This window comes from Lotus japonicus, chromosome 2, assembly GCF_012489685.1.
Source record: "Lotus japonicus ecotype B-129 chromosome 2, LjGifu_v1.2".
In the NCBI taxonomy this organism is placed as follows: domain Eukaryota; kingdom Viridiplantae; phylum Streptophyta; class Magnoliopsida; order Fabales; family Fabaceae; genus Lotus; species Lotus japonicus.
In genome coordinates, this window is record NC_080042.1 from 58453824 (window position 1) to 58471804 (window position 17981).

At 32.7% G+C, this 17981-nt stretch overlaps 1 protein-coding gene across 2 annotated transcripts; it reads left to right on the plus strand.

Annotated features, from left to right (window-relative positions):
- The first annotated feature begins 2477 nt into the window (after window positions 1-2477).
- On the plus strand, window positions 2478-15664 carry LOC130738527 (uncharacterized). Of its 2 annotated transcripts, XM_057590521.1 has the most exons (9): window positions 2478-2825; window positions 3077-3258; window positions 6858-6913; window positions 10256-10480; window positions 13430-13647; window positions 13734-13974; window positions 14062-14147; window positions 14470-14561; window positions 14970-15664. In XM_057590521.1, the coding sequence occupies exons 4-9, from the start codon at window positions 10364-10366 to the stop codon at window positions 15263-15265; spliced, it is 1050 nt and encodes a 349-aa protein (XP_057446504.1). In that variant the 5' UTR covers window positions 2478-2825; window positions 3077-3258; window positions 6858-6913; window positions 10256-10363; the 3' UTR covers window positions 15266-15664. The 2 variants fall into 2 exon arrangements, with proteins under 2 accessions (XP_057446504.1, XP_057446505.1); XM_057590522.1 differs by lacking the exon at window positions 6858-6913.
- The last annotated feature ends 2317 nt before the right edge of the window (window positions 15665-17981 follow it).

Genomic DNA, 17981 nt, shown 5'->3' on the forward strand with positions numbered 1-17981 from the left:
ACAATTCAGATTTGTGCTACTATCACGTTCTTTTTTTTTCCATGATTAATATGTATTTATCATCTACTTTATTGGTGATTCTTTTTTGTCCACTTTCCTTAGCATTTCAGACTCTTCTATTTCATCTATTGTTTAATAATCACTTTTTTTTTAAATTAAATATGTAACAGAATCACAGTTGTTATCTAATGTATTGACACGTTGATTTTTTTGAAAAAGAATCACGTGCTATTTCTTCCATTTTCAAAAAAAGAATAATTTTTTAATAAATGTACTAAGGGTGGAATCACGTTGTGGTAATAGGACAGTCGTCACCCTTAGACACAAAATTGTTACTTGATATACTATAAAAGATCATAAACTCCCTATATATTTCGGCTCTTCTCCTTTAGAAGACAAATTTCAAGTAGACGAATCAATATATATTTCTTACACATTTTATTATTATATGCAACTAAAGTAGTGTTGACAAACTACTAATAAAAAAGTCAAACTTTTTTTTTTGAAAGATAAATATATATATATATATATATATATATATATATATATATATATATAATATCAAAAGACTTGAGAGCAAACTCTTAAGCAGGAAATACAATCCAACCAACACCGGCGGAAAAAACCCGAAAGTACACCCAAAGATCGAGCCAGACAAAAACCAAACAGAAGAAACCCAAAGACAGGAAGATAGGAAAACCTAGAAAGTGTCGGAAAGAAAACAGGACAGAGCAAACAAACCAAAAAAAAAAAATCCGATATATTTCATAAATTTTGTAGGTACCTTGCAATATTGACTCAAACTTGGATGACTTGGTATAAACACAAAATGATGTCATACTTTATGATTTATCTTTTACAATCCTGATTAGTGTTACTATCACATACTTTTTTTTTCCATAATATGTGTTTATCGTTTTCTTTATTGGTGATTCCTTATATCTATTATTTGTGTCATTGTTTTCATGTTCATGAAGAATGTGAAACGATTTCATCTTGATCTCAATCAGGCTTAGATGACAAGTCTTTTGGTCCACTTTGCTTAGCATTTGAGACCCTTCTATTTCATATGTTGTTTAATATATTTTAAATAATCAAATAATTGATTGATGTATCAAATACGATAGACATATTCCCCGTGCAACGCGCTGGTAAAAAAGCACTAGAATTTCCCATTCTATATTGATTTATGAAATTTATAAGATTTTGTTTCTCTGATAAATGAGAATCCATTGAGTAAGATGATTTGCATTTAAGTCTGCTCTGAAACCTAAAAGCGGTTGTTGTTTGTATTTGCGTATAATTTTCAATTGTATGTTTTAATTTTAAAGTACTATAATGCTATCTACGTGAGATTTTGTTTTATATAAAAAGTATCATTATACTTTTTTTATACAATCATTATATTCTAAATTAATTAATTGATATTATTTTAATAGAATAAATTTAATATAATTAACTTTAGAATTATTTTCAAAATTTTAAGAGTGTATATTTATATAAGTATATAACTATAATAATTTGATAATAAGAAAAGTAAGAGGAATACAAAATATTAATACATATGTACTATAAAATTATGACCTGAACTTATTAGTGCTAACAAATTAGAGTTACGAGATCTCACGGGGAGAAACATTTTACATGAAAATGAAAATTTGTACGAGTTAAAAAAAAAAAATTTCATTTTCTATAACTTAAGTGTATTTTTAATAATTTAAAAAATAATTATATATTTATGCATTGTTATATATCTAAAACACAAAAGCATTACCCTTTATGCAACACGAGTATACATCTTCACAAACAAAATTCAGTTATATCTCACATATGCAAAAATTAAAGCTTTTGGTTTATTAACTTCTGTGTTTTTCAAAATTTGTGCTCTTTAAATATCTACATCTTTATTATGATTATTCTTACATTCTTAGCATCTTAAATATTTATAATTTAAAATATGAATCGATGTATCAAATACAATAGACATATTCCCCGTGCAACGCGCGGGTAAAAAAGCACTAGTATAGGTTGAAGATAAGAAAGTTCAGGGATCAATCACTGGAGAGTGTAATTTATCTTTCTAATGTACCCAAAAAATATATATAGACAAAATTGTTTACATTTTTATACCGAAATTATTTAAAGCACTTTTTAAAATAAAATGATTTTTTATATTTGTAAATAAACACAAATTAAATTTAGCTTTTGAAAATCTCTAAAAATTAAATTACTTTTTCGTACAATATTATAGTATTTTTATGTTCATCATACACAAATGAGCACTCAGGTTTAGAAGGTTTTTCAAACACGCACTTATTGTAGTTTTAATATTTATGTGATTCTCAATAAATATACATATATCTTAGTTAATAATCGTTGAAGCAAAATAAAAAATTCGGGTTATTTTATTTGTTAAATCAAGCACGTGGCCCCTTGTTTTTCCATCTCCTCCATATATATCATTCTCTCGCCTTCTCCACCTACAACACATTTGTCTCCATGATCTCTTCAGTCGACACGACAATATCTTAATGACATCTTCTGCTTTTTGTGTGTTCCTGTTAGGGTAATCCTCTCGCACGCATGGCGAAATCGTTCCATTGTCTTCGATTCGCGTCTCGTTCTTCCCCTTTTGCACTCTTTGCCTTCTCCCCTAGTACTACTTCTCATCTCCCCTTTCTGCGCCTTATCTCGGGTGAGTTTGTTCACCCCTTCTCTTGGGCGCACCCCGTGTTGTTCCCATTCTATTATTCTATTGTGCGCCACAAATATTCCACCCACACAAATGGAGGAAAGACGAATCCCTATCGATGTTCTTGTTGAAGGTACAAATTATGCATCATCTACTAATTTTCTTTCTATATTGCAAAACATCATAATGAATAGGAAGTTATGCTTATGTTTTGTCATCAATTGATTAAGTATTGATTTTGTAAAATTTCATTTGGAAAGGATTTCGTGGTGTTCTTTGTATACCAATTTTTGCTTTATATAGCGATTTCTACATTTATCTATTTTATTCAATCTTCAATGCATTGTTTTATTCATAGATGAGCAAGATCTTATTACTGTCCAGGTACGACCTGCCACTAGCTTTGAAATCGAAGAAGAACAAAGGTCTTACTCCCACTTTAATACTGAAACACAACTTCGGCATCAGCAGGGCACGACGATGGATTACATTTCCGAGCATCAACAGCAACCAAATGTTTGTGATCATTCCTAGCCACCATATTGAATCCAAACTCCCTATGCCAGGTAATTTTTCAATCCTGTGTATTGCTTAAGGCTCCAAACAATTTTTTTGTAGTGAGTATTTAATTCAAGTAATTTCATAGAGGATATCTCGTCATTGATATTATTTGATGCATTCAATTTACCAGTAAAAAAAGCTGTGGATTAGTGTTGTCCTCCAATGGTAATTTCCAAATAACCTGAATGTCCAGTCGAGCCACATTGCGTCTGTCATCATGGGTTGATCTTAAATGGTTAATTATGTGCATCGCAAACCCAACTCCTCATCTGCAATTGGTTCATTTCATTTGCCTATGAGGATTGGAGGCAAGAGTTCAAGCGAAGAGATGGAGATGGATCTTGATTCTAACGACTACATCTGTTGCGAGAAACAAAACATTTAAGGACAAAACCGAGTGCATAACCATAGAATTCAACTTGAACTAGTTATGTGCTCCTCAAGCCCATCGAAGAAAATCCCTACGCCTACGAGATCCAATAGCTTTCCAAATAAGTTTCCAAGGAGGAGCTTGTGCAAATGAGATGTTGAAGTAGTTGGCCTAAGTCTTTGGTTCCACTATAAAATCTACTCATATCTTGATTTCAGGTTGTAGACTCCTTAAAGAAAACTCACGCTTCATTTTCCACGCGTTTGTTCTCGTCTCCAGGCTCTGCTAGGGTTTCATTGGGGGATTTTCTTAGGTTATTCTGACAGTCCAAATCTGCATTCATTTACGGCTCTTCTCTTAGGTCAATCTAAGCTCCTTGTTTCCCTTTTTTTCTTCATGGTGTTATGGCACTGATCTCTCTAGTCTTCCATTCTTTATTTCCTCTTCCTCCTTCAAAATTCGCATTTTCCACTATGTTGAGGAACTTCAAGATTTCAGACTCTAGGTTCCATAACTGTATGACCATTGAGGTGGATGATTGTAGAAGTGATGAGCTAACCTCTCGTTTGCTCACTGGTATGTTGTGTACATAAGGATCATATAATGTTCATGCTTTAAAGCATACCATCACTGCTTCTTGGAGGCTTCATCATATGTAGAGATCTGGATGATTTCTAGAAACTTGTATGTTTTCCAGTTTGCTGCTTTTAAGGATCTCAGATTGTTGGCTAATAGAGGCCCATGGACCTTTGATTAGATTATTTTTGTGCTCAAAATGTTTAGTGATGAGAATCAACCTTCAGAGATTGACCTCTTATAATTCGGTATGTGGGTAAGGATCTACAATCTCCCTCTGAAATTGAAATATAAATCTATAGCGATGTGTCTTGGTAACTCGATTGATATGTTTGTCAAACTACATAGTCAATTGGAGAATCAACTGGGTCTTTTTCTTTGATTGAATGTCACAATTGATTTATCTAAGGCCTTGATGAAAGGCACATTCTTCAATTAGCAAGGGAATGAGCTTCAGGTTTACTTCAATATGAGAGGCTTTCTAATTTATGCTTTGAGTGCGGTAGAATTAGTCACTAAATTAAGAACTGTGACGATAATAAGAATGTGTGCTGGGGAAGGGGGGATAATGTCCTTTGATTTACCATATGATCCTTAACTGAGGACTTCACCTTTCTTTGATGACCAATTATTCTCAATGAAGTCTTAGGAATCTGGACAACAGAATAATGCTGATGTTACTACGTCGGTGGGATATATTAAAGTGAATAGTCTGGTTAAGATTTCCCTAGAGAAGGATTCACCAACAAGAACTAAGTCCTTTTAAACCTCTTGGCCAAAATAGCTACAACTCTAGTTTCAATGGCGAGCTTTCCAAAGTAGGATAGCATTGCAAAATGGGGTTAAAATATATGTGAGCCCTCAAAAACCTCTTGGTCAAATTTTGTGCAATGATGATTTTATAGGGGAGTTCTCTAAGGGAGGTTCTGAAAGTAAATTTCTTCTGGTGGGGAACTTGATCCAGAATCTTACTCTAAATACCTTGGACTTCCTACTTCTTTTGGAAGGTATGAGAAGGTGGTGTTTTCTCTAATCCAAGATAGAGTGTGGAAAAAGATGAAGGATAGGAAGAAGAAGAAATTGCCTAGTTTCTTTTGAAATTAGTAGTTCCGGCTATTCCTACATATATGATGAGTTTCTTTAGGCTCCTGGAAGGATGCATCTCTACAATGGGGGAAATGACAAAAAAAATTTGGGTGGGGAAGTAACACAAAGGAGAAAGGGAATCATTGGATGAGTTGGGATGAACTTAAGAAACCAAAAGTTGTTGGAGGTTTTGGCTTTAGGTGTCTAAGGAACTTCAATGAGGCTATGCTTGGTATACATTTATGAAGGATTGTAAATATGAAAAACTCCTTGGTGTCTCAGATTTTTAAGAGAAGATATTTCCCTAGAACCTCCTTTATGGAGGAAAAATTGGGGAACCAACCCAACTTCTCTTGGAGGAGCATCTTTTACTGCCATTAGGGTTATTTATATGGGGTCCATATGGTCATTTAGAAATGGAATGAGTATAATGATTTATCAAGATAAATGGATGATCAATCAACTTAGTTTTTGTTTGTGGAGCCCATGTACTAGTCTTCTAAAGGAAGACATTGTCAACATGTTGACTGATGGGGAGAAAAAATGGAATAAGGACTTAATTAAGAGCTCATTCTTATGTTTTTAAGTTCAAAAAATATTGCTAGGCCTCTATCGGATATACTTCCTGATGATGAGTTGATTTGGCATGGGTAAAAGGATGAGAGCTGCTCGGTTAAGCTACTTATTGGCTCCTAAACTCAAACATAGGAGATGTTCCTTCATTTTCGATTTCTCAACAACCTTGCCCAGAAAATTCGGGTACCGGGATCACATGTTGGCTTCAAAAGTTGAATTGTAATAAGGACATTGATCATGTGTCTATGGTGTGCCATTTATTGTTGTCTATATGAGAATCCAAAAATGATGTTTTCTCCTTAGGTAGGTCTGCGAATGCTACCTTTCAAATTTTAACTTTCTCTAATAAGGAATATATATAGAGAAATTTTGAGGGTAAATCCTATAAGAGAATTTCAAAGGGCTCGAAAATGGTTTACTCGAGACTCCCCATATAGGCACTCTGAAGCTTAACGACTTAATGTGGATGCCAACATCCCAACATTAAAGGGGACTTGATTGGGTTTGGATGTCCAGTTGAGAACCATGAGGATTGCATCTTTGTGTCTGCATCTAGCAGAGTTAAGATGATGGTTGATGCCTCTACTGCTGAAGCACTAGCTCTAAGGTGGGCTCTCAAACTAGCTATCCAATTTGGTTTCTCTGGTCTTCATGTCGAATCAGATTCTCTTATTGTTACCTGAGAGTTCTTCTATGGGAAGCTTTACCCTAATATTCAACTCATTGTAGATGATTGCAATTCCATAGCTTGCTCTTGTCTTGATTCATACGAAAGGGAAATGTCCCTCCTCACATCTTGTTTGTAGAAACCATTAACAATATACATAATCATACCACACATATACTATTTATTAGACATTTAATTTAATCAAAATCTCTGTAATACATCTTTCACTCTAGTCCTTTACCTTATTTCCCACCATATTATTGAAAAACATTAAAAAAAATCCTCAAGGGTTGGTCTAGTGGAGCATGACAGGTTCTCGTATCTGACAGGTCGCAGATTCGAACGTCCATTGATCCCCTTGTGGTGAGATAAATGCAAGTCTTATGTAAGTGCTCTTTGAACCCGACACATTTTTCTGCCTTGAACTGAGGCACTACCCCCTCACTTAAATTACTTGTTATTGAGAAAAAACATTGATTTTTAATTTTTTATTAGTCTCACAACTACCGAATGTTGGGATACTTAAGTCAAGACAAACAAAATAGGGATTTGTCCTGGTACTATACTCTTTTGAATGGGGAGTTTTCAGTACCCTTCAATTCTTTTTTTTTGGTATATCAAAAAGACAAACTACATCCTTTAGGGTTGATCCTTCCTCTCCTCAACCGATATGTCAACCACTCTTACCACTTGACTTATCCTTCGGGCACGTAACCTTCCGTTTATTGTTTAGAATATAATGGAATAGATTGCCAAATATAAAATTTTATTAAAAAAAATAGCAAATCGAGGAAAAAAGGTAGAAAACCCTCCACTTTAAATGGATACCAAAAAATTAGTTTAAAAATAAATAATAATTAATTTTCAAAATATATATTAAATATTAACGTATATCACTAATTTTTAATGAATTTAATGGATATACACTGTTAGTGTAAAATAGTTTTACACTGACATCCAATTGAATTCCGCCAAATAAGCAAATATGTTTTTATTTTAATTAAAATTAAAATAAAAAATGAATGTAACTCTCTCTTCTACGTGGCAAACATTGATTGGATGTCTGTGTAAAACTATTTTACACTGATAGTGCACATTCATTAAAATCATTTTTAATTTAACTTTATCTAACCAATCGAAAATATCATATTATTAATTACTGTTTTAGATAGCTATTCAATCAATCAAAGTTATTACTGTTAATTACTTTCCTAAATAGATATTCAATCCATCCCATCAAAAAAAAAAAAAAATAGATATTCAATCCATGACTACATAAAATTTCCCTTAACAAATATTAGAAAAATTAAAATAATTATAATTCATTCTCTATCAATATTGAAAATTCTTTCAAAGAAACAGATTATTGAAATTAGAAAGTTAAAATTTAATATATTTGCTTCATTTTTTTGACGGGATATGTACTTTATTTTTTTATATTCTCTCGCATGATATGCCCATACACATGCATATTGCATTTTGATATTATTTTTGAATTATCCCTTAAATTACTCAATTCTATTTTTTTTACATACAACAATTTTTCTCTATATTTTTTATTTTTTTCCTTCCCTCACATAATTATTTATGTCCTAACACTTTTTTTTTTCTTTTTTTCCCCCTATATTGTTTTTTTTAAACACTCTATATTGTTTTTTTAGGGACCTATAGAGGTGTATTTGTTTAAAAAACTATGGCAAAAATATGATTACAAATTAATTTTTAGTCTAATAGTTTTACAACCATGTAATATGAGATTAACTAGTGCTTACGGAATATTCTTTTTCTTTTTCAGTCTTTAAAGAATATTTTTTTTACAAATACAGTATTGTTATAAACACACTCTCTTACAGATTCTATAATTAACTATTTTATTGTCTTTTCAAAAAAAAAATAGGGTTAAAATATATAATCGTCCCTGAACTTTAAGCGAAATCTGAAAACCGTCCCTCGCCGGAAAATTATCTGAAATCCGTCCTCGTACTATCAAAAACAAATTTGTTCCATCCCTCCGGCCGCCTTAGCTCCGACAAGAGCCATTTTTTATTTTTACCCATCCTTGAACTTTGAGCGAAATCTGAAAACCGTCCTTTTTTTTATTTTTATTTGTATTTGTTTAAATTAAAATTCTCTAATTTCTAAGAATTAAATCTAATACCCTTTAGTCTAATTCTGAATTCCCAATTTAACCACAAATCCCTTAATCTAACCCTAACTCATCCCAATTTAACCACAATTCCCAAGTTCTCTCTCCTTTAGATCTTGTTTCTCTTCTTTTCTTCTTTCTTCATCTTCATCTTCATCCCATTCCCTCCACCAACAACAACATCGTCTTCTTCTTGTTGTTGTTAGAAAAAAAAATTCAATTTTAATTCTTAGAAATTAGGGAATTTTCAGATTTCGCTCAAAGTTCAGATTTCAAATTAGGGAATTTTAATTCTTAGAAATTAGGGAATTTTCAAATTAGGTAGATTTAATTCTTAGAAATTAGGGAATTTTAATTTTAAAAAATAAAAATAAAAAGGGGACGGTTTTCAGATTTCGCTCAAAGTTCAGGGATGGGTAAAAATAAAAAAAGGGCTCTTGCCGGAGCTAAGGCGGCCGGAGGGATGGGTCAAATTTGTTTTTGATAATACGAGGATGAATTTCAGATAATTTTTCGGCGAGGGACGGTTTTCAGATTTCATTCAAAGTTCAAGGACTGTTATATATTTTAACCCAAAAAAATATAACTATTTTATTGCAAAAAGAAAATATATAGTTTCACTTTTAAAAAAAATATGTCGAGTTTTTAGAAAATAAACCGTTTATATTAAAATATATTAAAAAATATTAAAAAAATCTCTAACTACCATTTTTATATAATACTATATAATATATTAAAATATTGTATTTTCTCAAAATTGTTTTTTCAATACAGATAAATCCAGACACCACTATTTGTTCTACAAAAGATTTTGGACACGTGTATAATGTGGCAAGTATCAACCAAATCCTCATAAAACATAAAAAAAAAAACAAATAAAAATAAAAATAGACAAAATCTTAACCAAAAAGAACAAGACACACAAAAAGTTGTAACTCGAGTTTCAGTTTCGCCTCAACACGCGGCGAACCGAACTCTCTCTCCCCTCGCCACCACGACGCACCACCGCATCTCTTCCCCATCTCCTCCTCTTTCCACTCTCTCTCTCTCTCTCTCTCCTCTCTCTCTCTCTATGTTTCAATTAAAAAAAATAATCCCAAAATCCGTTTCAATTATTCCCCTGCATTAATTCCAGTAACTGATTAAACCTTTCTCTATCTTTATCTCTCTATATTACACAAAACAAACATAAAGCACACAAAACCAAATTGCAGTTATTTTTTCTTCTTCTTCCTTCTCATCCTAAACTTGAACCCTTTTCATATTTCAACATTGCATATAGTAAATTGAAGCATTAAACAGAACCCAGTAGTGGCAATTATTTCTTCAAAAACATTGAATGGGTGCACTTTGTCCATTTCTTTCCCCTCCCTGATTTCACTCACCTGCAATTTATTACCCCTCTTTTCATCAATTGACTTTCTTTTCATCACCACTATAGAAAGAAAAAAAAAATAGGTCAAAATTTTCCCTGATTAATCCAATCCAATTTTCTCAGTAAAAAGAAAAAATTCAGCTAGTGAGTGCGGTAATTTTTTTACCAAACATTGTCCTTATATAAATCACTCCTCTATTTATCAGTGACGCTGCTTCATAGAGCTTTCCAGAATTCCATAAGAGAGAAACAAACAGGGTTTTGAAAATTTTCTATCACTTTCTCGGGAAAATCATATCACTCCTCCGGTGAAAATGCCGTCGTCAATCTCGTCGGAGACCAGCAGCTGCAGCGGAGGCTGTTCGCCGTCGAACCTGGAACGTTTGCTTCAATGTGTCACACCTGTTGTTCCTTCTCACACTCTGCCTCAGGTATTATTTTTATTTAATTATTTAATTGATTTACCAATTTTTTAGTTTTTCTTTTTTCAATTTGGGATCAGTGTTTTTCTTCGTGTTGTTGATGAAGGTGCCAATGTTTTCATTCTTTCTTTCTCTTTGTGTTGTCGATTCATCGAACGGTGCGTTTTTTTTGTTTGGTTTTGTTTTGTTTTCTGATTTTCATTGTTAACTCTTCTTCTCTCTGCACCAACACACAGAAAAGAAAAAAGGAAACTTTTTATTCTTTTCATTTTCTCCTTGATTTTATCCGTTTTTGTATGATTCTAATAAAATTATAGAAATTTTTTTGGAAATCTGTTTGATATTTGATGGAATTACCATGTATAAAAAATTTATTCACAATGATATACTAACTATTTTTATTTTTATGTTATTGTTAATTATCTGAGTAATTTTTTGTTTGATTGACTATTTGACTATTTTTGCAGCATTTATGAAGTAAGAGAGAAAATAATAAATTTAAGTTAATTGGATAGAACCAAACACCTATCTTTTGGATGGATTTCGATTAAAGTCAACGTGGATCCGCGTCGATTCCGACGTGGCAAAATTCTGCTTATCCAAATTCTAGTGGACTAGTAGTGATGTTTTAAGATATATGTGAAATTTTATTAGTGTTTAATATTCTTTGTAAATGCATGTTTAAATGCGCAGTAAAAAATCACGGTAAATCAGAAAAAAGTTACTTTCATCCATTGAAATTTTATTTCACCGTGATTTTTTACTGCTTCTTGGTTTAGGTGTTATGTTTGATTTGCAGTTTGATCTGTTGTCAGTTCTCACTCTTCAACTAATGGGTGTGAATTTCAGGACCTATTCTCATAAGGCCATAAGGGTATGCTATTAAATACGATGCGGATAATGTTGCATTATCAACTCTCGTCGTATATTAATTAATAATAATGTGCTGATACATGAAACTATGTGTTAGTGTCAATTGGGTTGTGTGATTCACTTAATAAATCATTACTTTTTTATTTTGGTCAAAAATCATCACTTGTTGAATTAATTTTATTTTAATCTCCTCGTCTTTTGCTTTCTGTATGGTACTGTGCTTTTGGGTCTGGGGAACACCTAGAGAAATTGGCTAAACATTGTCGTAAAGGAGAAAGCCTTTGTCTTGTGCAGAGATATTCACTCGATGCCTTTTAAAAATCTTACTTCACGTGTCATTTTCCAATTAATATATTTATATATATACATTGATTTTTTTTAGTACATGAAGAAAATGTTTACTAAATCAAAATATGATCGATGCAATGATGTCGACATGAGACCCTCCAAATTATCAACAAAAAAAAAAGAAAGTCATTTTCCTAAGTGAATGTGACATTGCTTTTTTGGATTTTCATCAATTTATTCCTACCGTCAAAAAAAATTCTATCTATTCCATTTTTCTTTAGTCTATGTTTTTTAGTTATTCTCTAAAACAAATTGATTGAAAAAATTGGGGGCAAAAGACCAAAAATACGTGTATTTGTATTTTATTATTTAAAAGAAAGTGATATGTAACTGTATTTTATTGTTATTATTTTTTTTGGTTTTATTATCTTCTCTTCTTGTTGGCGGTGGGGGTATGAAAAAAAAAATATTACATCACTCACGTGAGATTAGTCTTTTTATGTGGATGAACACTTTGCTTGTAATCATTAAATTTAAACAATCATAATCCTTATGTGCTAGACAATGTGCAAGTCTTTTGGTCAGGATAGTGGGGACCCTTTTTCTTTTTAATTACCCTGTTTCTTAGAAGAAGGGGAAAAGTCATACAAAATCTTCATGTTTTGTCGTTTTGATGCAGTTGTAGTGAAGAATATCTGTGGATTTTTTTCTTTTTATTAGGACTTAAATTGCTTTTCTTAGTCAATAATTATTTTAAGAGGAAATTTATGACACTTGATATGGTTTGGAGAGAAAACCAAGGATTCTTCTGTTGGCATCATGTGGGTTAGGAGGAAAAAGGCCAAACTTCATAAGTTAAAACTTGAATTTTCTTCAACACAAGCTTCTGACTGAAAAATTGGCCATTCTTTATGTGGGCACAATTGCACTAGTTTTGATTAGTGGTCCAAGGTAAAATGATGTTCCTAGCATTAAAATCATTTGTTATTTTTTGTGGTAACCTTTTATTGAGAAAAATGTTTCCAATGGGATTTCCCAGTTGCTTAAGCTACTCACTACAATGTTATTATGTGGCTCTTTTTCCCTCAATTTTTGTTGTTTTAGAGAATCAGTCAATGTTTTTGGTTATTCAAAGGGCAGGTGGAGGGTGCTATTTCATGTTTTGGCCCATGACTTTATTGGCTCTTGCTACTATTTTTAGTATTTCTTGCTCTTGATTCTTAAAAACAGGGTTGGGGAGTCAAGGGTCTGTTTGGTGTGTTCTTTGAATCCACTCTTAGTTTCTTGCAAGTAACCTCTTTTGCAATATTGACACAATTTTGGTACTGTCTCATTTCTTACATAGGTCACATTGCATTATTGATTCCCTTATAATAAACTATTTTGTTTCTAGTCAGATAAAGAATGGAAGTGAAGTTCTAAGTTCTGTCTGTGCTGTCTGTGATTAATATGCTTCTTTTTCCTGTTTTCAATTAAAGTTTAGATATATTGGTCTGTCATTGAACATGATTCATGATGAACATTATGATGTTATATGATATATTTAGCCGACCCTAACTAGTGAGAAGAAGCTATGGTAGTTGATTTTGTAAATGTTAGAATATAGAAGTATCACGCTATTCATAGCATGTTTGGATCAACTTTTTTTCCCTCAGAATCAATTTTGAGATTTTTCTCCCCAGAATAGATTCTGGCTTTAAAATCATTTGTAAGATCATTCTATTAGATGGCAGAAAAAGACCATGGACCTTCTAATTTCTTTCCCTAATTTCTTTGCTGACATTATGTGATTTGCAGAGCTGCTTGAATGATGTAAATCGCCTCTGGCAACCTCTTGGCAAGGAGAAAATTGAATATTTCACCTTGAAAGATCTCTGGGACTGTTTCAATGAATGGAGTGCGTATGGTGTCGGTACGCCTGTGACTCTAGAGAGTGGTGATACTGTGATTAACTACTATGTTCCGTATCTATCTGCTATCCAATTGTACACCAATAAGTCTGTGGCAGCTTCACAGTATGTAGAACAATGCCTTATTGTTATTATATACCAAATGTGTCAACAAAATGGTGTGCAAACCCATCTTCTTTTCTCTTTTCTAGGAATCAGAGAGAGGATGGTGATGGAGTTGAATTTGAAAGCGATTCATGGAGCGATGATAGTGGAAGTGATGACCTCTCTAGGTCACTGAGTAACAATTCCAGCAAAACTTGGGATGCTGTTTCTAACGACTCAAGCTCTGACCAGGATGGTTCATCACCAACAAAGGATCAGCTAGGCCACCTCTACTTACAGTATACTGAGACGGCTGCGCCCTACGCGAGAGTTCCGCTTATGGAGAAGGTATCCTTTCATTGTCAATATGTTAAGTAGTATTAACTTTATACCACCTCATTTCAGTGACAATATAGATGGACTTACTTGTTTCAGATATCTGAGTTAGCTAGAAGCCACCCGGCCATAATGACATTGAAAAGTGTAGACCTTTCCCCTGCAAGTTGGATGGCAGTTTATTGGTGAGCATAGTTTTTTAGCTCTTCTTATATGCATGCTTTTTGAAGGATATGTGAACTCTCCTTGTTACATGCGAACTTTGTTTGTAATTGTCACTGAAACCGTTTTATTTCTCAATTTTAATTGAAGATTTGTGTTTGTGTTTTCATAGACAAGATATAAACTGACAATGGGTGAAGAGTTTTCTAGAGCTCAACAATTAGTTCTCTATATAAGAATATTCTTATTAATTTTTTATTTGTAATTCTATGTTACTTTCTGTAAGACGCCTAGTCTCTCTTGGTAGAAAGATGTTATACATACTGACTCTTCATCATTGAATAGGTATCCGATTTATACTATCCCGGGTCGTAAGAATGTCAAGGACATGGAAGCATGTTTTCTCACTTACCATACTCTGTCATCGTCATTCCAAGGTATCTTAATGCAGTTCTTTACCAATCAATGATGTCTTTTTGATGTGAAAGAGAAAAAACAGATCAAATCATTTGTATGTCTTGCTATTGTTTAGGAGGGGGCAATTATGATTGAAATTTATACTACTTAGTCATAGAGGTTCTGATATTATATTATGAACCAGCTATCCCAGAGCTTAAACTGTTAGGTGAAACACATGTTTTAGCACATATAAGCTTTTACTATCAAAGTAGTATGTTGAATAATAATTTTGATTCATTATATGGTAACTACTTTTAGTTCTATAGTGGTGCTAAATGTGCACTACACTAAAGGTTCTTGGCGGTGGTTTAGTTCACACAATCTGCTATATCATTCCTGCTGAAAAGTGAGAACTTCATGTTATTTTTTGTTCTGTTTGTCTACAGATTGTGGAACGGAGTCTGACGACATTGACATGGACAAGGAGAAAGAATTATGTTGTTTCAGTGAGTGGGGAAGCATTCTGGAAGAGCAATGCAAGAAAAGGGACAGTGACTGCATATCTCTGTCTCCTTTTGGACTAGCTACTCACAAGTTGCAGGAAGATGTTTGGTTAAACCCAGAGCCATATGATAAGGATATGGTTACCTATCTCTACAGTGCAGCAGATTCATGGCTAAAACAGCTCAATGTCAATGATCACCATGATTTCAACTTTTTCACATCAAACCTTACCTTGTAAAGTGGTTTCTCTTCATCCTTACCTGACTGCTATCATGTTTGGTTCCATGCTAGAATGTTTTAGAATCGATTCTGGTAGGAAGCTACAAGACTTGGCTTTGGCTTCTGTGCAAACCGTGAAACTAAACCCTTTGTTTAGCTTTGAACTGACACCGGCCATAAAAGAAATCCCCCTGGGTGCAATTCTGAAAACATTCAGAATCTGAGGTTATCTCATAAGAGTATAACCCTTGAGCATTGTAAATTTTTGTTAATGGGTAGGGGGTGAGTTTTTAACCATAGTTTTGGTTTTTCATGCTGTTATCCTAGAAAGAGGGTAATTGTTTGTTCTAGGTAACTGAAACTTATGATGCATGTCTTGTACTTTAGTCCTTTTTTAGTTTTCAAAAGATCTTCTCTATTTACTTTTGTATATTTATCGTTTTCTTTTAATCTTAATTCGCGCAAAACCAATTAAATGTAAGAGAGCTAATAAGGGAGGATTCTCTCTTCCTCTCTCTCTTCAAATGCATGTGGTAAATAGATATATGAGGACCTTTATATAATATGAAGAAAGAAAGACACATTGTTTCACTTGATGACATGAGAGGATTTCAATCTGTTAATAAGTAATAGCATCCTTTAGCCAAGATCACAAAACATAATAAGTGTGTTTGGCTTTAACAAATGTTTTGTTTTTCACTCTTAATTATAAAAATGTCACTTTTCAGTTTTTTTTCCCATAGTTATTCAGTAACAAAAATAATACAAAATAGTTTTGCAAAATATTTTGAAATAAAAAGGGAATATAATATTGTATTTTTTTGAATTAAAATTAAAATTAAAAACTAAAAATATCTCCTACCAAAGAAACATAACTAATTATAAAAATTTTGATTTAGAAAAACTTTCTAGCTTTGAAGAAGATTTCGCAGTATTTTGTATTTGTTTTTTCGCTCCCTTTAGACTTTACTATGTTCCAATAGGTAACAATTTTAAGGCATTTTAAAAAAGTTAAAAATACACAACTCTAAATCCTCTTACATTTCATTTTCTCCCGCATATCTTCTTCTTTTTCTCGTTTTTTCTCTACTTCTCTCTTTCTAACCATATCTCTTATTTTCTATCTTACCTTATGACCATACATTGCATACTTGAGAAAAAAATTGATGAAAGTTTATTACATAAAAGTATGCACATGTTAGTTTAAAGAAGACATTTTTTTGAACATAATTATTTATTTTATTTTTACTGTATGTTATATGCAACCATTGTTAGACTTTTTTTAGAAAGAACATTTTGATTTTCCTACATCCTCTTCTTTCTTATCATTTTTGTTTTCGTAGATGATTAAATTAAGCTTCAAAGGTTGTCTAAGGAACTTGCATATAAATAAGGAAGAATAATCTATGAGAACAATATAACAATACTTGAACATTCATCATAATAAGGAAAAACACACTCACATTAGGCATAGAGACCTGATTCTAGCATGAAGCCAGGCCAACTGTTGTTTCATATCTAAAACCTTTTTTTTTTCCATCTCTCCTTGTTGCGCCTTTTTTGATGTCTATTTGGCTCTACGTTGACTCCATTCCTTCTTTCCAAAAGTAAAGGTTACTCAAATGCACATAACAGAGATAGGCAGAGGACAACAAATGCGACAATTTGGCAAAAGGAGGGGAGGAAAAGCACGATTTAGAAGACAAGGACATATAAGACATATATGGAGGTGGTGATGGAGAAGAGAAGAAGTGAAGGTGGTAGCGAATGGGAGAAAGAATCAACATTAAAAAGTTTGACATAGAGGATGGAATACTCTCATTAAGAAGATTAAAGTTGTTTCCCATCAATGAGTGCATTTGGTTTCAAAATCATAAGTAATTTCATAAGAAAAAGGCTTCACTAAACTGATGGGTAGGACCAACCTATTCAACCAAAAATCTATCATATGTCTGCTTTTGCGCTAGTTAGATTGGGAATGCAACTGAACTGGTGCATGATACGACCCTCCTAATTCTCAGCAAAATCGGTGACGCGATCAACTCTTGATGAATTAGACGGGGTTGAGAAGTCTTTTTTTTCTAAAAGAGATGAGCCCAACGTTAATGAAAGTAAATGCATTTGTCGACATTGACATAAATGAGGCTTGACTTTTTTTAAATGAGATGAAATGTCACTGACCGCCACTATAATCGAATATACTATAATATCTTAATACTAACCTTTCTTTTTTTTCCAAAAATGGTAAAACAAAGATAACGTACATCCACACTACAGGGCAGTGAGCCAGGCATACTAGGGGGACTATCATAAGACCCCTCCTAAGTAGGTGCTCCATGGGATATCCCTTATGAAATTTGCCCACAAACTTTCATTTTCCTAGACGCAAAAAGATTCGAACCCTCAACTTGTAAGGGTAAAAGTTAAATCTTGAATCTATAGCAAGTTATGTCAACCAAAGTTGGTATCTTAACATTTCCTTGAATTATTTGTGTGCATGTTATATGTGTTTAGATTTTAGAAGATAAATTTAAATCTAAAATTATATTTGATATAGATAAATAATTTTATATATATTGATTTAATTAAGAGCATAAAATTATAGAGTTCGTACTTGAATTTTTATTTATAGAATATCCACTCATTAAGAATAAATCGCCTTTAAAACAACTTTCTAAATAAGGAGTAAAAGAGTCAAATTAAAAGATCTCACCAAATGACCCCTAGAGCCTAGA

Bases quoted from the DNA above. Each gene is read 5' to 3' on its own strand.
- LOC130738527 (XM_057590521.1), top strand. From the start codon at position 10,364: ATGCCGTCGTCAATCTCGTCGGAGACCAGCAGCTGCAGCGGAGGCTGT. The intron at 10,481-13,429 runs GTATTATTTTTA...TGTGATTTGCAG, and splicing joins CTTCTCACACTCTGCCTCAG to AGCTGCTTGAATGATGTAAA. The intron at 14,148-14,469 runs GTGAGCATAGTT...ATCATTGAATAG, and splicing joins AGTTGGATGGCAGTTTATTG to GTATCCGATTTATACTATCC.